Raw genomic sequence first — 24,109 nt, forward strand, 5'->3', positions numbered from 1 at the left:
GTGTTCATTTGCATTCATATCATTAAACAGCACAAAAGAAAATAAATCACAAAAGCCAACGATGAGTTAAATTTATCTGTATATGTATATCTATGTGTGTGTGCCTGTTGACACAGCCTTGTGACTGAATCTACTCCAATTGGTATCTTCCATTTCACAAAAGTAGCGAGCACTTAGATCAATCGGTACGAAATTCAAGAATAATGTTTGAAATAATCTTTGCAATCAGGATAAAAATATCTGTACATTTCGCCATATTTAAATAATTTCACTTCATAACATCCACATTTATCCATCGAAGGAACAAACAACATTTATTTAAATGCAACGTCTCTGAGTTAGTATTCCGAGGGAATATTAATCTAAAGAACAATCAATGTCTGAGGGAACTAGTTACTTTTTTTTGCCTCCGCCGCTGCGGTCTCCATGATAATGAAATTAAACATATGCTTTTATTTTTAAAAAAAATGTTTGAGCAAATGAGGCATACTTTCTGTGTGCAATCGTTAGTGGCAATAAATAAATCCTTCCCTCCGTTCAAAGTGAATTAAATGTTTTACTCACACTTGGTATATTGTCGTTAGTACAGACCCCCTCAGAGAGCAATCTGTCTCGAATTTCCCAAGCAAAGATCGACGGGCACTCGCGTTTGTACTGAGCGATCTTGGACACAACCTCAGGAGTGGCTACCCTTGGTTTACTCCCTCCGATTGCCCTGGGTCTGATGGATCCAGTTTCATAATACCTGCCCAGGATTTTGCTGACACAGCCGTTAGACACCTACAGGTATATATGGAAAAGGGAAAGCATGGCGATCAAAAAAAGTTTTACAAATAAAGTGGCTGTTTTTGTTTGATAATGTATATTTATATGGGTATATGAATATAGTTAAGCAATGTTGAGCTTACTTTTCGATTATCCACTACTTGGACTTTTGCATCAGCATGGGTCTACAATACAAAAATATACCTTAAATGGCAGTGGGAAACGTACCAATATTGCATTGATTTCAAGAGAATTTCTGGCGCGTGCCAAAGTTATTTAAAAAAAGTTTCAAACTTATTTTTTTTTGCATCAACATTGGGTCTACAATACAAAAATAAACCCTTAAATGGCAGGGGGAAATCTTACCATTTCTCAATCATTTCAAGATAATTTATTGTTTTTTTTCGCCAATTTTGAAATAAATCACTTTGAAGGTACGAATGCAATTTTTAGGAAGCATTTTTGGATTGTAGAAAACCCCTTCTAGAAAATGATTCATTAAGCTGATTGCATATGCAAACGGTAACACTGACATCCTGCATGCGTTCCAGGTCGATTTGCAATGATGTAAAGATAGACGTATTAACTGATAGATTGTTACCTGGAGAATCCTTGATATATCGCAGGGCCTGGCTCCGCTATGAGCAAGTTCCACAATTTTCTGTCTCGTCGAGTCAGGCAATGGTCGACCATTAACAAACACTCCGCCGAGCTGGTTCACTCCACTGTGACCTAGGGGTAAAGCAACAGCGAACATATTCAACGGCCGAGACCCAAGAGGTACACTCGGCGAAGTTCTCTGCTCACAGCGCCCGTCCTTAAGCCCGCCCGAGATCTCAATTGTAAAACAAAATCTGTCCCATAGACTCGCACTCCTGCTCTAAATGTGAAAAGTGCCAATCAAACCGGAATATTTTACGAGCAACGAAAACGTCGGTGCGCTAACAAATCATCACAGCCGATTTAAGTACGATAAACCACTAGATACAGGTATTGTAAGAAACCAAACAGCCAACGGAAGCAAGATTTTTGTCCAGCTAATCGAGCAGCTAACAATGCCTCTTTAACTGACAATGTAAAATCAACTGCATCCAACGTTACAAATAACACGTTATCTTCCCGGAATTACAACAGATGTCTGAAGCACCAAAACAAACCATTCTTTTGCTTGTTAAAAACAGGAAAAGTTCAGTAATTGTCAGTTTATAGAGACTCCGAACCTGAAACTCAGGCTGCTAACAGTGTCCCTGGAGGAAGCTCCCGGCTTAAAGAGGACCTGTTCTCTTCTCCCTAGGAGCGCCTGCTAAATTGGCTCCAAAAGCCCAGCCACTTAGCCATAAATAAGCTCCGAGTATAGGAGGGAAAATGATGAGCTTTGCTGACATTTGTCTCGAAAATCAAGCTAGCTGCACGTCAACTTTGAGCTTAATTTCTAGAAATAAGCGGAAGTCTCCCTGGATAGTGCACGGAAGGATAATTGAAAAGATCAGTCCCAAACACTTGTGGCAGGCATGTCACTTTATGACACCGTTCTACTTTGAAAATCGGATCGTCACGACAAATAGAAGCATGATAAAACGTCTCTTTCTGTCCGCATTTGTATATCATTCATAATGTCTTGGGCTATTCTCATTACCCTTAAAGGAAGGCTTCATTTTAAGGTTGCCTGGGGGCTAAGCGCGATCACGATACCGGGTACGCGCGCCCTACTTAAATCAATACTATTTAAAGACGCAAAAACGCCAGCTTTTTAATGTTTTTTCTTTAAGTCAAAAACTTAGCCATTTAGCATTTTAAGCACCACATGTAATATATAATTACAGCCCATTATCATCCGTGAGTTTTAAAATGTGTTTCAAGAATCACAAGCACACAATTACATTTAGCTCTCATAATCATTTTCTTACCACCTGGCCAATCCTTTCTTTTAAAAAAAAAGGCAAATGATACAGCTATTATCTTGGAAAATCTATTAAAGTCAAAAGATCTCTTTTGTACAATTTTCGCACACGTTTGAAATATTGTTCCAAGTAGGTTGTGCGCGTTCTTTCAAGCAAAGCATGAATTCACATATCACACACCGAAACAGGACCTCAGTCATTAAACAAGTTGGCATTTTCAAACAACAGCAATAGGTGTGAATCTCTTACAGAAAATCATCAGCGCAGGTAACTGGAGCATTGACGCCCATTTATGTGTGGGAGTATCGAGTTCCCTATTAAAAGACTCGCTGTGCATTCAGCAGTATACCTTACACTGGCCAACGAATGCTCAGGCCTTTTCTGCATTCTCAAACCGCCCCTCCCCCCACCCCCTTCCACGTGCAATTTTCCGGGTTTACTTTTTAAGAGAAGGACACGCACAAGCAACAATTTTTTTTTTAAAAAGAAAGACACAACTTAATCACTGCACTCGTCTCTGTACTGAGGCGTGGAGGAATCGCCCAGTGGCAATGATTATGCGCCCTGTATTCTATTGCAAGTCATCTAATACAAAACCATATGGTGGCAATTTGGATGTTATGCAGCATATACACCCAGGAGTTATTAGCACAAAGCCCGCAGAGCCCGCCGCGACCTTTAAACAAACTAAAGGCTTCACCCGAATGATATCTCCTCAGCAATTCGCACAACAGCTTACTTGATCATACACACACATCCCCAAATTCAATTAATCACATGAAGATTGAAAACAGGGATCAGAACTTTTATTTATATTTTTCGCTCTCAGGAGGATGGGGGTGGGGGGTTAATTTGCATCAGCAACTGAATGCATTTTCCAACAGACGAGAAAATAATCAGATTTTATTTATTTTGGAAGAGTGAAATGTGGATCAAATTGCAATTTATAACCGCAAGATGAAAAGGAATCGTGGGTGCAAAATGAACAAAGAAATTGTCGATTTGTAAGCTCATGATTCATCTTGTAGTGGAGTTGGGGAACATTGAAACTGAACAGAGGAAGTGTTCTTACAATAGAAGGGTCCACAGGTAATCTGGGTGATCATACTTTTTTTCTCTCCAAATTAGTAAATTTAGCTAGTCATTTTAGTTGGGAGTTTAGCGTCACATGTATTGAAGCTGATAACTCTTGCTACAAGAGCTCTGGCTAACAATCACTACGGTTACATCTCATACTGACGCTGAAAATTGCTAGTGAGGTCCTGGTTGGGCAAGAAAATCAAGGTGCTTTACTGTTGATGACGGAACCTGCATTCTTTGGCATTAACACGGGGGGGGGGGGGGGGGGGAGGGGGGGCGACCTGAGCCTGACACATTCGTATTTGGCATTAGTTCTGTGATTCATAGAAGTACAAGAAGCGTCACTTACTGTTCTGCATGTTGAACTGTTACACCAGAGTCCCACGTGGCTTGTTTAGTGTGTTCTAATAGTAATAAAACTATGCGTTAATCAGGGCAAAGTCACAATCAAGGAAACATCTGCAATCTGAGATAATTGACTCCACAATATTCTTTAAAGGGAACAATTTTAAAAGAATTGGCTAAAACAAAGCAGATAGGTTACACAGAGGCCGCAGGCGGCTGTATTGTATGTACCTCAATGCAAAGCCAGGAAGTTTTTTGATATGAAGGGGTTTGAAATGTTCGATATTTAAAGTGCTGCCCGAATGTAATGATATTTGAAACTTGCCTGAAACCTGTGTTGACAGCCTGTGACCACAGGCATCTGTTTGATACTAGTTAAAGTCTTCCCTCTATGGAAAAAGAAAACAAAAAAAGTTTATTATGGCAATCTGGTGGGCGATTTAAATATATATATAATCGGATTATTGGTGCAGTTTCCTGAAATTCCCTATTTAGACCAGAAACTGCATTGAATCATTCCGTAACAATCTGACCGTTTCAAGGTATTTGGCCTTGTTTTACGGTTCGCGAGAAGGATGCTCAAACATAACAAGGGGAACCGGTCTTTCTAAGTCGGTGTGCCCATCTTGTGCTAAGTACCCTCCCCACCCCGTCATCAAGTTACTTTCAGGAAGGCGGAAAGAATTTACGCTCGAATTCCATGTCACATCGCAATGCAATAAAGGCGCCCCTTTAATTCATCTCAGGGACTTCTACAGATGTCCGTTCGAAAATTTTTATCACCTCGCTCGGGTTTCTGCTGTGTGAGAAAAAATGATGATACCGTACGCTGCTCGCACCACTTCAGGCTCTTCCAGGGAGTGTGTGGAATACTGTTTCAAAGCCACAAGCATGCGCGTAAACTGGCCCCATCTCCCATACTTTGTGAAAACAGTATGTGGATATTTCGCTTCTGTTTTGGGCGGACTTGTAATGTCTCATCATTGACAACTCTGCACAGTTTTTCGGCATGGTTCATTTTGCTCAGTTTAGTACTTCAGTGCTTTCATTTTTGGGTGAGGGGTGTGGGCAGGAACTCGTCCTCGGGCTAAGTTTTCTCCCCCCAAAAAACTTATTAACGCACTGTACTCCATAACGTACTTTTGAACTTAGTTCCTCTTGATTAACTTTCTTCCCTGGTCTTTAGATCCTCTTTTATGCTTAGGTATTCTGACACACGCTGTCTACCTCGCCTCAGTGCTTAAAAAGTAGTAACGGGAGGGGGTCAGCGCTGATCGACAATGGCTACAGAAAGTGAACAATGCTTTCTATTCTGCTAACAGCCCATACCCAGTGAGTAACTCCCTCCTACCAACCCCCCCACACATAGACACAGACACACACAGACACACACACACAGACACACACACACACACACACACACACACACACAGTCCCTAATCAGCAACATAACGTTCAGTTAAACGTAACGCGTCGTCTCCCACTCATTCATTCAAGGTAAGGGAGAGGACAGAGGAGAATCAACTTTCACTATCGAACTGTGAGCAGTTTTTTTTTTAGTTTTGTTTTGCTGTTCCGCCCTCCCCCTCCCCAAATAAAACAAGTAATTTCTGTTATGAGTATCTGGAGGTAATTATGTTGCTGGTATTGGGTTGTTAACGGTTGTAAAAAGACACAACAGCTCCGTGGGGCGCTCAATTGCAAGAAGACAATTACAATAAAGGGTCTATTCACGGGGTTTGCTAAAAGAGGGGTACAATAACGAAATGGACCAGCTTTCATTTTCCTTTTACCTCTTTCTCGAAATACCTCTTTCTGTTTCCCTTTGCCACCGTAAGTAGAAGGCGTACTCTAGCCCCCAACCGCACCCCCACCCTCACCCCACTCTTACATCTGACCTAAATTCCTGCAGCCTCGGTTTTCCACCCTCCCCTCTTCTTTCTATTCATCAACACACCACCGGAAAATAATTTATAGACTAGCTTTGTTATCTATTCCTGCGCACACAAAAAAAAATAAACTTCAAACAAACACTTTCTCCCAGCATGCAGACTTCCCTGCGTAAATATTTACAACAGCCAAGGGAGGCTACCTGATTATCCACAGCAAGCCGGAGAAGCCGGGCGCTTTAACTCCCTTGCAGCCAGCGGAAGCCGTCGCTGCCAGTCAGACTACGAAAGATCATTTGTGCTTTCCCGCTTTAAGAAAGGGCCGTAACATTTGCAATTTAAAAAAAAAGAGAAAATGCCGTCTTTTGACTGCGGTGGGGTTTTCGTGGGTGCAGGAAATGCTTTCCTAATTACTCGGCTTGCAAAAAAAGGAATTCATCAGTTGATGGAAAGTTCACACGCCGTTTTACTGCCTTGTTAAAATGTACTTTAAAAAAAATATTATATATATATCAGTAATTGATCCATTTCAGGGCTAGAATTTTAAGACCACTCGTTACTATTGTCCCTCGGTACGTAAATGAAAACAAGTGCTGAACAAGCAGTCGTTCCTCACAGGCCCAGCCTGATATTGGATCCTGCATCCGTCTTTATATATTTACACGTTTTATATATTCTACGTTTTTACATGTAAGTCTAACAGTCGACACCAAATACATAGGGTGTGATCTTATTGTATCCAACAGCCAATTTCGAACTAAACTGTCACTCTTTTGCACGGCCCAGTCTTTACTCAAAGCTGGCCCGAGACTAGACGATATGAAACAGTGAATTGTATATATTTATTTAAAAAACCAATAAAGCCCCCTGCTCCATACTTAATTTGCTGACTTTATTTTCCCCTTTCCTCCACATTCAGTATTAGCACCAATAAACTTGCGAGCATTTGAACAAATGTAGAAATTCTATATTCTTCTCACCTGAGCCAATATTTCTTTGTTTTAACTATTAAGATGCGGTCAGTTTACAATTGGAACACTCATGCCTACAATAATGGGAAAACTGCGCTGATTATTCCTACTATCAGAAATTCGAAGGCTTATTTCTAATGAGAGGCACAGAACACCTCGGTTCAGCGCTCGGTAAATTATAATAACATCGAGTAGTTTCGGCAAATTTAAATCTTACAGAGACAGCTAGGTTTACATCTGCACTTAACTGTTCAATATCTTATTAACGCTTGACGCGAAAGCTGATTAAATGTAATATTTTCGCTTGTAAGTGCGAGTGGTTACGAATATCTCCCCCAAAAATAAAACTGAGATGCTTGGTTCTCTTGTCAGACTATGTTCATTTTAAATGGCTATAAATTATTTTAGTGTGAAATTATAACAAAGAAAGTTTGTAATGCCGCAGGATCTGGTTTGAAACGCAAGGAAAGAAAACATTGATCAAATGACTGCGTGGAACCGGAACCGAGAGAGGACCGCTCATTTCAATTCATTTGCTTTTTAACATGAACACATGCAGTTTGGTGCTTACACGCCGAGGCCATTAGTTCTCGAGAAGGTGAAAAACATTAATAGCTAGATTTTGTCTTTAAAAAAGTAAAGCCCTAACGGTTGTACAGAGTTCTGACGAGTTTGAAACACTCAATGCAAACGGCACTAATGAATCGGCTGATTACTTAATTCAAACTGACACAATGCATCATCGGGTCATTGCATCTTCATCAAACAGCAAGCTTTGGCCTAAAGTGACTTATTTTACTCTTTCTTATCATTAATAAACATCAACTACTTATAAACATGCAGAAAAAATGACATTAGACAAGCCCACAGTACAGCATCTCAAACACATTTCGCGTCTCCTCTCAGAAACGCCAATTACATTTGCCTGGAGGGAGAATAAGGGGATTTTGCTAAATTCTCTGGTGCATCGTTCCGAAATTATTCATTTTAATGGTGAAGTAAATGGATGCGTGACCGCCGAAATTGATTAAAATGGCCATTAACAGTCAAAACGGCTTGATAGCAGGGGATAAACAATCCACAAGTTAAAACAAGCGAATGGTTTGATGCAACGACCTAGAATAGACTGAATTTCCTTTGAGTTTCCTGAAGACAGTCCATCTATCTGTGCCCCTTTAAGAATTGCCGTTGTTTCATTGCGGTATTTCAAAACAATCCTTAAATGATCAAAGTCGTTAAAACCTATAATATGTCGCACTAAACCTGAGTTGGGCTATAAATCATAGATAGAAGCTGAAGGAAACTTATATTTGTCTTATGATGGAGTAATGTTAATAAAGATGCCCCCAAATGCACTAAATTAAATATAAGAAAGCAAACAGGCTCACCTTTATGAGGCATTCTGCGTCGCTGTCAACACGTCCAGCAAACAGTTAAGATGGAATATGATGGGCGACTTTTTAAGACTTGCTAGTGGATTATAGTTTCTCCACAGAGAGAGAGACAGGGCAAATTCCTGCGAAGGAGACAGAGATTGACAATAAAATCTGCTGTCACTAAAGAGAGAGGGAGTTGTTGAAGCACGCGGAGATGGAGAGACAACGGAGGGGAGAAAGACAAGAGAGGACAGAGAGAGAGAGAGAGAGAGCACACCTAGCTGATTGCGGATGGTGCTAGTTGTATTAATGTATGTCTGAATTCAGGAGGTGCGCTCGCCTCGCCTCGCCTCCACTTCACTGGCCCATTAGCAGAGGGTGACCTTTGTCATCATCCGCAAGCAAAACACTTCCTCCCTGCGCCTCAAGAGCGGGAAATGCACTCTTTCAAACCCACTAATCACTCCACACGGTTTTATGCACCACATGCAAATGCATACAAATAAATATTTTCTTATGCAAAAAAGGGGAAAGCGAGCACGCCGGGCAACCGGGTACAAGAGTCCTCCCTGCTATATTCGCTTTCCCTGCTTGTGTGGGAAGCTTTTATGGGCACAATTACAGTGTACACAAAAACTTTATGTCAGGATTCGGCTAAACAGCACCGATGTAATGTGTATGAGCATGTGGGGTGTTTGCGTATATTTTAAAATGCACCCAAATTTCGAATTGAATTGAACATTTTAAGAACCTTTTTTCTAAATTTGGGAGGCTTCGTAAAAACTGGGAGATATGAAAATATTAAGACGGGAGGAACCAATTGCTTTAAATAACTACACATATTTAACATATCTTCAACATTTTTTTGGAAAAAGCACATTTAGTTGAGTTCGCACAAATTACCAATCCATGGTAATGTTCTTCTAAATAGGAACCTCCCGTCCCCTTGTAGGGCCGATTAAATACACATTTACTTTGTGGACTCCAGCCTCTGGTAAATAGATCTGAAGTGTCTGCACCGAAAACATTCACAAACCTCTCCCACGCGTCCTTTGTTTGCCCGACGACCGTTATTAGCATTTTATTTTCTTAAAGTAACAAGTTAAATCTCAACTTCTCTGGAGGAGATGCTCGGAAGTTTGCAGAGACAGAAAAAGCATATTTCACATCCTCCACGGAGAGGCTGTGCGTCTGTTTAACAGCAGCTTAGTGCAAGCTCTATTAATTTTAATTGATCATTTCCAATGGGCTGTGCCACTTCACTGGCTGCCAGAAAATCACAGGGAAAGGAAGAAAATGAACTAGCAGCTGACCACACACCAGAACCACATTTGTTGAATGCCCCACTATTAATGCACACCTCAGTAAACTCCAAAGCAACCCCTCAGCGCCTGGTTTGAGGTTACATAGGTAGCACCAGTCTCTGCTCAGGGTGTCTCCATTATTTATCCCATTGGAATAGAAGGTACGTGTGTATGTGAGTGTGTGTGTATGTATGTGAGTGTGTGTGTGAGAGAGAGATAGAAATAGGGATAGATTGACCTAGAGAGAGAGAGAGAGAGAGAAAGAAAGCAACCAGAAGGGGAAAAGGGCGGCGGGGGTGGGGCGGGGGCTGGGGGTGGGGGTCTCACAGAAACGCGCAAAGCATAAAATGAAGTCGTGGATGCATACACTTGACTTCTCTTGACATGTGAAAAGTGCTAAAAGTCAGAGCTCATCAATAAAGTATCTTGAAAGTGAATAAGAGCACTGACAACCATTGCATTCCGAACTAAAGTACAATGCGGAGACAAACGACTCTGCCAAATACTTTGCATCTGAGTGAAAAGGACGCCTCAATAGGAGCTGGATAATGAGCTGCCCAGACCGTCATGCACTGTCATCTCGAGTCCTGGCCAGAGCTGCCACTCTCTTAGTATTGATCCAACTCCCTTCTATCTTTTCCCCTCAGCTAACGTCAGTATTCCCGGATTCCACTTTTTAAAAAAATAATTGAACGTCTATCTTTATAAATTGGAGGAGTTGGCCCATTCGGGAAAGGGAGGGTAGGAATGAGAAAAAAAAGGCATTATTTGTGGGGGACTAACAGGTCACGCTGTGACCGATGACAAGAGTTTGCATGGGAACGTCGGCCTATTACTACAATTGTCTAAAGAGAGAGATGGTAATGGAAGGGGGTTGTTTTAACTGGTTAAAATCGAGACTTTGTCCGTTCTGTTATGGCGGAGAGTTCCACATACGTAAGAAAAGTGCCTTTTTGTTCTGTTGCAAAAACGCCACTCGGGTGAGACAGCGCGGAGCGGGGCCTTCCAGTGGGTAGCCTCTCGTTTTGGTAAAGAACAGCTTTAAAACATCAAACATTAAAACAGAAAGAGGGAAGACATGGGGAGGCAGGCGAATGCATTAAAATCTGCAACTAGATTCGGTAAACTGCGGGGGTTTAAAAAAAGTTTGCCTTTCACGAGTGAAAACTTTTACAATTCAAATCTGTAACGATGCGTTTACTAAGCGTGAACACGGATGGAGATGAAAAGGCCTTGACTGCGCCGCATAGAAACTTGCCGAGCTAGTAATTTATTCCGAACCAGGGAGTGAAGCACACACACAGACATACACACAGACAGACACACACACACAAAAAGTTTCACACCGTGCACTTCAAGCAGAAACTCCGCAATCGCAACAAAATGAATGCGTAAGGTTTTTTTTAAAAATGATAACAATGTACAAACCGGTTTTCTTGTCGTTTGGCTGAAGGAAGGTGCGGCTTCGAAAAGCTTTTCAAATTAGCTGGAAACAATTGTGCATTAATCAGAGCCTGATTATTTGTAAGACAGAATCCGCCTCGCCGTTCTTTCTTGTTTAAAAGAAGGCAAATTAAAATGAATTTCCTTTTTTTAGTGAGCTGTTTTAAAGTTTCGTCAGTCAATTCTTTCTGCAGCTAAATGGACCACAGTTGTTTTTCTTAGGGGGAGCGGATATATTAAAGCGCCTGTTCACAACAAACAAAGTTTGATGAAGTAAAGTTGGTGCCTTCATAAATCCGCAGGCGAAGAAGGTGTTTTTTTTTCTCTCTCTCCCTCTCTGTTTCGCTGCAAGCTCAATTAGCGCATTTCGGATTAGCGCCAACTAAAACGGACCAGAAGACCTTAATCTCGTCGCTATTTCCCCCCGGGGCAAAGTGTTCTTTGTGGGCTCCGCAAAAAAAAAGTTTTGAACACACACAACACACACAAAAAAATCATGCGAAGGGTGGGAAATACTGAATACAACTGACGTCATACTGCAAGAGAAAGGGGTTTATTAAAGCGCATCGCCAAAAGAGCTTTGGATACATTGGCTACCATGGATTTATCAAGGAGTTAGGAATAGACGCTAACAGCCAATGGGGAAGCACACCAGCCAAGGTTTATCATTACAATAATTGATCGTGGTCTACAATTCATCGGTGAAGTTTAAAACTTGAGCACCCCCAATGCACGATTAAGACATATATACGTTCATGCACAAAACAACCAGGTCTATTTGAGATGCTTCTGCTCCCTCTCTAAAATATTTCCACAAACAAAACTTATCAGGGGCTCACCTGATGGACAGTTTTTTTTCAGTGGGGAGGAGGGGAGCGCTGCAAAATAAAATCCTCCCCCACCCCCTCTGAGTTTGTTAAAAGGCACGGAGTGACGCCATTTTTTATTGAATGTAGCTCTCAAAAAGGGAAAAATGTACTTTAATGAGTCTTTTAATTGTACTTTCCGGGCCTATCCGGCTGCCCGATTGCATTTTGCAAATGTACGTTTTACAAAAAAATATAACTGATGGGTACTAGCGTGACTCGATTGTATAATCAATGATAAAGCTTTAAAAATATTAAAGTGGAGAACTCCAGAGCAAGTTTTATTTTCCACGGGCACTTTCACAGAAGGCGGAATGGGGATTTGACGAGTGCTGCTCTGATGTTGTTTTACGCAGTGAGGCCGAATTAATTGGTACATTTTTAAATTTGAACATCAAATGCGTCGCGCAAAAGAGAATAACAGGGATGAAGAATAAAAGTGGGCAATGAACTTGTCAAAAAAGTTCTTTCTGTTGTTATGAGCGAGAGAGTTGAAGCCTCTATCCCCGGAGCAAGGGGAATGCCCTTGATGGAAGTCGGTGTTGGTCGAGATTGCACAAAAGAGCAAAACTCAGTCCGGAAACCCGGAAGCAGTGAGAGAAAAAAGCTTCACACAAAATCAAAGTGAGCAAACGCTTGAGCTTGAAAATCACAGCAGAGTGATGAGAGTTTTTTTATAATGGTTGGTATTTCGGTAATGGTATAGGCATCATTAAATAAATACGAGGGTGACATTTTTGCGGGTTCATAATATGTTCGGGAACTTTTTCTGTTCTTCTATCTCGGACAAAATAACACGTTGCTTCTTACTCTGACAAGACTTGAAGAAATGAGCAGATCTAAAATCCTTAACCGGCGAACAAAGCCTCAAATTCGATTCAAAACATGCTTTTTTTACAATGTTCTTAAGGAACATAAAATTATATCAAAAATATTGCGTGCACTCCATTTAAAACTACTCGCTCCTGTATATGCTATAAACTATCAACATTGTTTAGCAGTAGTAACCGAGATTAGTTTTTGTTTTTTAAAATCAATAAGGAATTGGATGACAGGAAGCAATGGCTCCACCCCAGGAATCTCTTGCCTGTGGGTTAATGAAATTAATCGTTACCGTTAACACAGGTTGGAGCAGTACAGTGCGATTAAAACACTTGCTGCCTAGAAAATAACATGCAATAATCACCCGGATTAAACAATTAGTGTAAAACACGTTCCTTTATTTTCACAGGCATAATGGAGAGGTTGTGTCAGCTCATAGAGGGTATACGAAACCCTGAACAACGAAAATGTCGAAAAGTTTATTAAACCATCGGTGCAATTCGTTTGAACAGGTCTTATGACAATCACACTTCACATTCATTTCACATTCTGTATTATTGCAAAGTGACATGCTTTGGTGGACTTCCTGTCCCAAAGCAGCGGCGAATATTTTTGGTTTCAGAAGAGCTAACAAATTGACAAATTAACGTTTTAAACTCAACCCCTCCCAACGCACACACATCTTCCTCAACTCGAGAATTCTGACTCATTAATCGCACTAGTTCAGAAACAGACCCCGTCTCCTTGCATTAGTAAACCAAGCTACCAAGTACCTTTCACAATCCACAGAATACTTAAAGTCGTCTTGTCTAGTTCATTCGGTAAAATGTGGAGATGCACGATATCTGACAACTTATCCCAGCGTCTGTGCCTTGCGGATACTTTATGCCTATCTGTGTACTGAACACAAAATATATTTTGAGCTATAGTATCGACACAAGCTGAGATAATAACCCATTATTTTTTGACTACACTCTGGTAGAATCTTTGCTCTGCCTGCCCGCCTGTTAGTTATCTACAGTCACTCATACTCCACAACAAAAACAAAATTAAGGACAGAAACTGTACAGCACACGTCTCTATGCGGAAAACCACCCCCTTCCCGGTTAAGCAATGTTTTATTCTCTGCACACGTGGAATCTTCATGAATTGTATTAATTGTAGCTGGAGAATGCTGCTCGATCAGGAGATGTCCCAGAAGGTCAATGGAAAATTCAGTTTTAAAAGACCTTCCTGGCGAAATGCTTTGGCTTTAAATATACATTAGTCTACATTGGGAGGGGTGTAGGTTAGTTAGGCAAAGGGCTTCTAGTCAGGCCAATTATGTTACAGGCCTATCTCGACATGACAGCTGGATAAACAGTATCTCTGATAAACATCTCTAATGAGGGAGGAGGGTCCGCGTTACAAGGCGCTTGATTTATTATCAAGGTATGGTCCACTACCGGTGTGCCCCATGTACAGTAGAACCTCTACCTGGCCCCAGCTCCTAACAGAGCCATAATAGCTAGCCCGGAATATGATCTATGATCCTCAGACGAGGAAGGGAAACTGGAATGCACACAGCAAACAAAGTGGGACCTCTTAAGGTGAGTTGGGTTGTGCTTTTATATAAATTACCAATAAGAAGCTAAACCATAAGTTGAACAGGATACTTCAAAATAAGGTTGTTAAGCCTTAACCTTGATTCCCAAACAGGTAGCCCCAGGTTGATGGCTGCGACGCAATTATCCTGGCTAGTGAAAGGGGAGAAATCCTTCAACATTGCTGTAGATTCTTTTGCTTCGAAGAAGCATTCTTTAAATGCCCTCTTATTGTTGTTGCATTCTTAATGCGACACGACCGCGCTTGACCTGCACGAGTGTACTGCTAAGGGTCTAAACCCGTAAAATCGCCCCGACTTATTCAACACCCCTGACAGGCTCAGGGGAGTGACAGGGACCTGTGTAACATGAAGCCGCTGCTTTTTACCTTGATTGTTGATTAGACACCGTTCAAAAGGCCGGAGAAATCAAACAAGTTCCTGGGATTTCAGACTGCCGCAAGCATGCGTGCAGCTCATTCCTGAGACTCAACATTTATTTTTTTGAGGAGGAAAATGAAAGCAACTTCTAAAAGCGAAGCCACCCAAATCTCCCTCGCAGATAGGAGTGTGGTGTGGGTGGAGGTGATTTAAAAAAAAACCCCACTAAAACTCGCCCTTTAAGCCCCACCGCTTCGAGAGGCAGCTGACAAGTACCTTGCAACAAAAAGCTTTGGTCTGTTCCCGTGCCACCTGTTACCAGATGTTGAGAGCAACTTTGCAGGAGTCTCGCCGACAGTGTTCCGTATATCCCAGCAAATTAACTCCCCCTCCCTTCGCGCCCCAAACATGGGCACTTGTAGCTTACTGCAGCGTGAATTTTGAAATGATGTTCGCCTGATATTATCAATATTTGCACACTGTCCGTCGCAATACAAGCAATAAGTGCGATTGCCAGAACAATTCCGAGAGACGATCTCAAAAGGCAAAGATTTCCTGTGAAGAGAACTTATATCAGGCACACAGATAAACCACTGAAACTGTACAACGAACATATCACAGAGGCGGAAAGGATAACACAGAAATAGGCGATCGAAGCCGATATTCCGCAGACTCAAAATAAGTAGAGGAAAACAGTCAGAGGGTTATTAGAAGAAGCCAGAAGCAGAAAGCAGCGTTAAGGTGAGGAACAGGCAAGAGCTTTCGTACCTGAATCAAGTCGTACGTCGGCGGTTCAACACGGTTATTTTGGTTCCCCGGTCCGGTCGGTTGGGTAAGAACGTTGGGAGGTTTTGGTCCCTTTTTTTCACATTGGGCTCTCGCTCAGAGTTTAAATGTCACCGGGACTATGGGACGGCTTTTCGTTCAAACACAAACTTTCCCCCTTAATATCAGTGTCAGGCCGACGCTGATTGGACCAGGCGCCTGCGTGACGCAACGACACCCTGTGCAAACACAAGGGCTGCACTTGACGCCAGGCCCAGCGCCGCTCTCGCTTCAAGTGGAGATTTCCTTCTGGTTAGATATGACCCCCACCTCCAACCCCACCCCAGCCCCACCAACCCAATCTCCTCCCTTTAAAGAAACGCGGTGATGTGACATGCAGAAGGAGCGGAAGCACTCAGTGAAATATTATTTTATTTCGCCAACTTTGCAATGCCCCTTTAAGAAAAGAGTGGCCTCGCGTTGTTTCCCTTATAAGGCCATTTATCCTAAAGCAACATTGCAAGTAATGAGTCCATAAAGTTTTCATAGTTCTGACTCAGATTAGTGTTGATGGCAGCATAATGGATTCAGTCATCATTATATAAATATATGAATATGCAAATATATCCCAAAGTCTATATCTGATATATCATATAAATGGGAGCAGCTAATTCTGCAAAATTGCACAGTGGCAATATTTAATGACAGACTCTATGTATACTCCAAGCTGCATTTATTCTGTAAAAATCGTACATTTTAAACTAGCACTGGAACTCTCCGACAGTCAATTCTTTTCTCTCAGCATGTTGTCCTATTTTGATATTTCCAAGAGTGCTTTGTGGGACACATGTATAACAGGGTAAAGAAAGTGATGTTTATCTGGTGTGAAGTATTAGACACCAGACCTCATATAACAATTATTCACACAATTAAGTCTCACTGTCTGACATTAAGTGGGAAAACATTCACCAGAACTAATAATTGCTTGATATAATTTATCATTCACTTCAGGTCTACGGGTCGTGTCTCCGTGATTTAGTCCGAAGTCACCAATAAAGTAAACATTGATCCATTGGTTCTCCGTTCTGTTTGTTGAATGGGTTCAATCAGGTAGAAAAATCAACTTTCTGCTTCTGGCTGGATACTTTCATTAGAACGGTAACTAGCTTCAGCACAGCGAAAACAGATCGAAAGTGCAACCCCTCCAAACGTATTACCTGACCCTTCATCTTTCAAAAGTACACCCGTTGTACACACAGTCTATGAAAATATCTTAAATACTTGTCAAGAGAAATAAAATCACGATTTACATTCCCCGTCTAATGCAACGCGCCGTAATAAAGACGTTTTCTTTTCTTTTTATTCTTCAGAATATCACGAAATACAGAAAGTTTGGAAAGCGAGCTATGCGAATGTTTGCATACCTTCATTACAATAACTTATGTATTTGGACTTTATTCATTGTTAAAGGAACATCCGGGATTACCCAGTTTAAAGATATAAAATCATAGGCACACGTGTATATATTGGCCTCATTGTGTCTGCATATATATGTTCATATATGTATTTTGATCTCTTGCTGGTTATATTCTAATCGGCTCTAATGCGTGTATTAGCATCTTTATCTTTAAGATATTTATCAGCTTGTTTCGACATTTAATTGACCACGCTCTCATACTTCCTGCAGTCTTGCTGGTTCTCACAAAGACCATTATTTATACACATTTTGCAGACTAAATAATTTATTAGGATCTTCCCTCACACCCTCCATTCTCAGCAACGGTTTGCGGTTTCTAATGAACCATTCCAGTAAAATGATCTTAATGCGTGTTGCACTGTCCTGATTCCTCAACTATGTGTGCTCCGAACGAGCAAGACTTTCACTGTGAAAGTTGCATTGAGGGACTGAAGGACAAATCTGACCCATTTTACGGTGAAAACGTGCTGCGTTCCTGATTTACGGAAAAAAAATTCTTATTCATTGGAGATTCATGCAACCAGTTGCAATGTTTGCTTTGCTACAGTGACGAGAGAATATTCATTGTTTCAAATTCACCTCACAGAAGTCCATGCTCCAGGCATGCCCTCGTTTTTTATTAAAGGTAGGCTACCAGGTCATTTTTTTCTAAGTCGGCGTAAATGAAGCAATAGACGTTTAAAATAAATGTGTGTGTTTGGAAGGAAACAGAAGCAAGTAATGTTTGCTCCCACTTTGGATCTGGTGGAACAATATGTTGGCAAGTATGGCAGGAAGTGACTGTTTCAACAGATTTTTTTTTAAAAGGAGAACTATCAGGGAAAGGTGCTTTGCTAATGATGCAGCCCGTTGCTATTAGGGGGTGGGAGCTCTGAAACCGTGCAACCGAGCAGGGCTTTCCAAGGAAGCGCTGGAAAGGTCGCGCGGCCCCTTATCTGTCTCTCAGCAAAAGCGAGCGCCGCTAAAACAGAGCCAGGTGTTACCTTGCTCTCTTCAAACTGCACAACTCTCCAAAAGGAGCTCATCCGTGAATCAATCTGTGCTGCCAGACCCGTCGCCAGAGCGCAAGATTGTTCAAATGGCCTCCATCACGAGTATTTGATGAGTTTACTTTTTGTTCTAATCGTGGATAGGTGTCAGAGAGCGCGGATGTTAACTGATTGTTAATGTGGTGTTGCAGGCACGGGGCTGTTTCATCTGTTCCTTTCTGCGTGTTAAAAGTTCTGCACTGTAATTGCAGTCGGAAAGAAAGTCATAGATAGAACATGGGTCAATTTTTATTTAGTTGACATCAATGAGTTGCTGCAGTTCTGCCTGATTGTCCTGAGATGTTATCCAAAGTGAAATGGAAGTAAAATTGTGACTGTGCAATTTACAATGTCGATTCTGCTGTTACTTTATTTATTAAAATGATTTATATCTAAAAGAAAACTCACATTTTGGTCGCCGCAGTGATTGTTTTAACAAGCTCATTACAGTGCGTCGAGTTATAAAGTAAACAAAAAACTTAGATAAGCTTTTGTCTACCTTTCAAATCGGACAATTATATTTTAGCGTATTTTGCCCATAAAGGATGCAATTCTTGTCCCTCGCTTTACGGTGGGAATGAAAGATGTCAAGTCAGTACACCATTGTACGTTTCACAGTCCCTGTGGGTGCAATGAACAGTGTGTTATGTCGGGTGGAAATTGATTGCCTTCAGTTGGTTGAAATTTACATGGCAGCATCAAGACTGTATTACAAGTGTAGAGTATTTGGACACAATTAAATGTCATTGATTCCATGGAAATTAGCATTCAAATCATTTGTTGAAAGATGTTCGTTGTGTATACACTGCAGATTTTGTGAAGAGTCAGAAATAGGTGAACGTATCTCCTTGGCTGAAAGAACCTGTTCAATGCTGCGATTTTAAGACGTTTTCTGAGTATTTTAAATGTCTTTGTATGATGCCACTTTACTGACAAGCAAACCAGTTATTTGCTCGATTTGCAGTTTGCATGGTGACTTTATATTGCTCTTTTAAAGTGTATGTTAAAGAGTCCTGCATATTTTTCAGTCGACTTTCAACTTCAATTGGCAATGATAAAAGGAAATCGCATTTTCCCAAGTGCCTTTAATGGTCCCAACTTTTCACTTCCTTTTTGAAAGCAACAAGCATGGCAAAACATCTCCACAAACGCATTAATGTCCTGACTCATTAGGTGACTTCAAGAAAATGAGAAGTTCCATTGCTAAAGTGCCCTTTCTGAATGCGAACATCTACACGGTTTATGTACTGAGGCCAGGAAAACTAAGAGTTCCAGTCTCTTTATTCTTAACATGAGGTGCAGGACTCTACTCAGAAATTTAATTAATTAACCTGCCTATTCATGCAATTTAAATCATGACATGAACCTGGCCTGCGCGTACTAAAATTATTTGAGGAAAAGGAATGACTAAACAATGCCAATGGGTTGGAGCAGGAGCAGGAACGTTTTAAAAAGCTGCTTTATTCAATTTGGCAGGAATGACTAGGAAAAGTAGGATTGTGCGACAGGGGTGTTTGCAAAGCCACCTGGGTAGCAACGAAACTTTGATCCGAATGGTCGACAGGTGAGCCAAATAGACTAAATCCACTTTAAGATTGAGTGCTATTGCGCCTTTATATACTGTAGCAAGCAACCTCAAAATGCGTAACTAACTATAACAAGCGTTTTATAGTCTGCAAACAAAAATTAACTGTTATCAGTCTAGTAATCCTATGTCCTCCCCCATCTCCCTTTCCCCGGCCCCAAACTACCAACATGGTTTCCCGGGTCCCCAAATTTGACTCGACTGACTGGGGTTTTCCTGACACCCCCTCCAGTTATTGACCAGTATTTTCTCTTTCTAAGCAGGCCACTTAGTCAGTGATGCCAACTCGAAGGTAGATGCTGAGCAATCGTAATAAGTGCACCAGCAGATTACCATGGATTTAGAAACCCCCAATAGTCCGTTTAACCAAACGGTAACGGTAAACGAGGCGACCTCAAACAAAAGGACTGATTCATTTTGACCGCACCTTCATCAAAAGCAAACGATCAGTGTTTGTTTAATTTCCGGGAGTCCATCTGCTTTCTTTACATCGTCGGTAGAGGAAGTTTACGGTGGATATTTTAAACAGAGAGGGAGGCGGGAATTCAAGGTTTCAATATTGACCTGTAGAAAGCAACAGGACAATCGCGGCGTCACCTCGCTTCTTCACTACAAGCACGAAAAAAATAACGAAATCAAAACATAGAGAATCGAATGAAAAAATCCCGAAATGATCCCAGTCTCCCCTTAGTCCGGTTTGTGGGATCGGGTTAATTTGGACATTAGTCATGTTCCGCAGGACGATCAGCTTCCAACGTTAATCCTATTGTCACAGACGAACTCGACTCTCACTCAAACCTGTAAATTGTTTTGTTTCTTTAATAATCAAATAACAAAATAAAACCCTTTGTTTCTTGCGGTCACCTTTGGAGCATCAGCAGAAATCGGGCATCTAGTCTTTATATAATTTAATATCGTAACACGCTTGTGATTTATAAAAACTCATCATCTAACGTGATACATGTTGCAGGAAAAGCTCACAGATAATGTTAGACCCCGTGTCCGGTTAGAAAATGCTGCTGTCATTAATCGTACAAGTTTCCTACCTCCTAGCGTTATCTGTGACAAACGCAGGGCTATGTGAATAATTCGTTGTAAATTGGGAAATCGCGGCAGACCATTTTAGAGTGAAACTAAGATTCGGCCGTTTATCCTGTCTTCTGTAAAAGTAACAAACAACACTAGCCAGATACCGAGGCTTGCTTATAAAACTGCGCTGGATGTCAGAATGCCTTAAGTACTCATTTCCAGATCAGGGGAGATCATTCCAAAAGGTAAGGTTGGTTTGAATTACTTAGACAACCTCAGTCAAACCTAAGTTCCGATCTGAGGAGTAAGACTCCGATGTCGCAATGGTAATGAGTCTAAGAATGTTCTGTATGAGCAATATATGTTCCCTTTATTAACCGGGTACTGACAAGCTGTTGCGAAATGACTGACATCTGTCAATCCAAATGACAAGGGTGCTCTAAACAAACATCAATCCGCGAAATCTGATCGATGCCTCGGTGCATGCCGTCTTAATTTATTTGAAATATCCATTCAGATTTACACACACACACACAAAACAAACACACACATACATGTAAAACAAATGATAAATTCCCAAATACTATCTAGGTGGCTATTGCGTTTCTTATTGCTCTTTCGTATGTATTTTGTTGTTTCTATGGGCTAACGCCTTACTAAATTGCCGACAAACTTCGTTTCATGTGGCAGACTGGTATTAATAGTTACTTGCCTGCACATTTATTTTTCTTTCCAAGCCAGCCTACAGTCTCATTTGTTTTTTTTTCCCCATGCCGGGTTTTGGGTTGAAGCATTAGCCGAATTCCCCGGGGCTGATTGAATGCAATTTGCTGTATGTCGACAGGCATGTCCTGTATGTTATAGATTCACTGTTTCCCGACGTGACAAGGTCTGAGTTCGATCTACAATTGTAGTCGAAAGCGCAGTGAGCCGAGACACAGCCTCCATCATTAAAGACTCCCTCTCCTTTAGGAAATAACACGATGATTCATTTACACATAAACACTCATAAATATTCCATTAACAAGCAAAGAGCACCTGTTTAATGAATGACATCGCGACGCACTCTGTACGTTCAGATCAAAAATTATTGCCCCCAAAATTCAGTATGATCAGGTTTAACTTCTCCCATAAATCGGGAATAACAACTGAGCTGTAACAAGGGGATTTGCACTTACTCCTTGACCCTTGTAATTGGATTAAATATAGACGGAGACCCAAAAATATATATACCAAGATTGACACCTGCCAACTGGACTTCCTTGTGATTGATTATAATTCCTGGTGCTGGAAACAATAATGAAATAAATTGTATGGATAAAGCAGCACACTTGTCATTTCTATGCCAGGAGAGAGAGACAGAGAGCAAGGGAGAAGGAGTTAGCATCTTTGGCAAGCTGTTAGTTGACAAGACACAAACTGAACCCAAACATTACATGCGTTCAGAAGGTGATGCAGAATCAGCCATCCATCCTGATTATACATGTAAGGAAAACAACTTCGCATGTTTTAAGTAGTTAATTAATAAGTAAGCTATTAAAACGTACCTCTCCCGCTCCGCCGGCCCATGCAGTATCAGCAAAGTCATTGCGAAGTCTTCAGTTTAGGATTCTTCAGAGTGGACCTTCCCAATATCTGATATTACTGCTCGTTCAGCTCCAGTTACTGGGTTTATTCTTGTGTTTAAAGTCAAAAATAGTAAAATTCCATATATGGATATCTTCAATTCTAATGTTTAATTGGTGCACGAGTCAGAACTGTTTCCCTCTTCTACTCCGTCACTCCTTAGAGATCCTAGAACTGTTTTTAGTACCGGCCTTAAATGATGCCGATTGCTCTGTCAACATAAATATCAAAATAATGCGCAGAACTGGCATATTCCCCTATCCTTAAGCACGGGCCACTTCAGGTAGGGCTAGGATATTGGCCGGAGAGACATGAGAATAGAAGGTGATTAATGGTAATGCGATGCTCAATTAGTCCACACCGATTGTTAAGATAACCAAACCAAACTGTACGGCATTTTTTTTAACCAGCTAATGAGGTCATTGTTAACGCCTTACCATCAGATCACCTGGGAAGTATACAGATGGTAGCACAGATTTATTGGATTCAACTTCGAAACTCGAGATGGTAGGATTTGAACTCGCAACCGTTGAGGTCACTAATACCAGTAGTGCAATCATCACATGATTGCTGCTAAGGTAGCTGTAAATGCTCCATTACTGTGTCACCAGGCAACTTTAAGATTAAAGAAACTAATATTCAATTGACTTCAGGGCCATTTCAAGAATGTATTGGGCTTCACTTGATCTCCTGTTATAGTTATGCAGTAGTAGATTTATTCTTTGCAATCCAAGGAGTGGACAGTAACGTACGCCGTCCTCAACCATGTTCTCTCAGTTTCACTAGGTTTATGAAGGTAAACTAAACCAGAATTACATTGAAACTATAATTGGATTTGAAGAATTTTGCAAGGAACAACGTTACAGGAAAGCGAAGGTTGTAGATGCTGGAGATCAGAGTCAAGAGTGTGGTTCTGGAAAACCGCAGCAGGTCAAGCAGCATCCTAGGAGCAGGAGAATCGACGTTTCGGGCATAAGCCCTTCACCATTCCTGATGAAGGATTTATGCTCGAAATGTCGATTCTCCTGCTCCTCGGATTCTGCCTGACCTTCTGTGCTTAGCCAACACCACATTAAGGAACTTTGTTAGGCGCTCTAAATAGCAACCTTATGCGCAGTTGGGTTCAAATATAATATGGAACTTTATTGCTGGAACAGCACAGCAGGTCAGGCAGCATCTAGGGAACAGAAGATTCGACGTTTCGGGCACATGCCCTTCTTCAGGAATGAGCAGAGAGTGTTCAGCAGGAGAAGATAAAAGGTAGGGAGGAGGGACTTGGAGGAGGGGCGTTGGAAATGTGATAGGTGGAAAGAGGTCAAGGTGAGGGTGATAGGTCGGAGGAGACTAACTATCCGTGATCCCAGTCTGGTTCACTGTGATCCTGACCTAATTAAATGTGATCCCAGTCTGCTTCACCGTGATCCTGACCTAACTATCCGTGATCCCAGTCTGCTGCACTGTGATCCTGACCTAACTATCCGTGATCCCAGTCTGCTGCACTGTGATCCTGACCTAACTATCCGTGATCCCAGTCTGCTGCACTGTGATCCTGACCTAACTATCCGTGATCCCAGTCTGCTGCACTGTGATCCTGACCTAACTATCCGTGATCCCAGTCTGCTGCACTGTGATCCTGACCTAACTATCCGTGATCCCAGTCTGCTGCACTGTGATCCTGACCTAACTATCCGTGATCCCAGTCTGCTGCACTGTGATCCTGACCTAACTATCCGTGATCCCAGTCTGCTGCACTGTGATCCTGACCTAACTATCCGTGATCCCAGTCTGCTGCACTGTGATCCTGACCTAACTATCCGTGATCCCAGTCTGCTGCACTGTGATCCTGACCTAACTATCCGTGATCCCAGTCTGCT

General features: G+C 41.5%; 2 protein-coding genes across 14 annotated transcripts in view; one reads left to right on the forward strand and one right to left on the reverse strand.

Annotated features, from left to right (window-relative positions):
* Positions 1-15,777, reverse strand: part of LOC122557698 (paired box protein Pax-6) — a 31,585-nt gene extending 15,808 nt beyond the window's left edge. For 2 of the 11 annotated variants that reach the window (XM_043705562.1, XM_043705561.1), the window contains exons 1-4: positions 2,916-2,961; positions 1,367-1,497; positions 909-950; positions 565-780 (exon numbers count right to left, since the gene is read on the reverse strand). In XM_043705562.1, the coding sequence (XP_043561497.1) occupies positions 565-780; positions 909-950; positions 1,367-1,497; positions 2,916-2,946 (420 nt within the window). In that variant the 5' untranslated portion in view covers positions 2,947-2,961. The other 9 variants (XM_043705569.1, XM_043705564.1, XM_043705566.1 and 6 more) reach the window with 9 other exon arrangements.
* The window catches only part of LOC122557700, a 100,208-nt gene continuing 90,019 nt past the window's right edge, over positions 13,921-24,109 (forward strand). The window contains exon 1 of one of the 3 annotated variants that reach the window (XM_043705573.1): positions 13,921-14,351. Coding sequence is in view for 2 of the 3 variants with exons in the window: in XM_043705572.1 (XP_043561507.1) it covers positions 19,549-19,559 (11 nt within the window). In the remaining variant the exon portion in view is untranslated. Of the gene's footprint in view, positions 14,352-19,487; positions 19,560-24,109 lie in introns of those variants that run through there. The other 2 variants (XM_043705572.1, XM_043705574.1) reach the window with 2 other exon arrangements.

The sequence above is a fragment of the Chiloscyllium plagiosum genome, chromosome 16, assembly GCF_004010195.1.
Source record: "Chiloscyllium plagiosum isolate BGI_BamShark_2017 chromosome 16, ASM401019v2, whole genome shotgun sequence".
NCBI lineage: Eukaryota > Metazoa > Chordata > Chondrichthyes > Orectolobiformes > Hemiscylliidae > Chiloscyllium > Chiloscyllium plagiosum.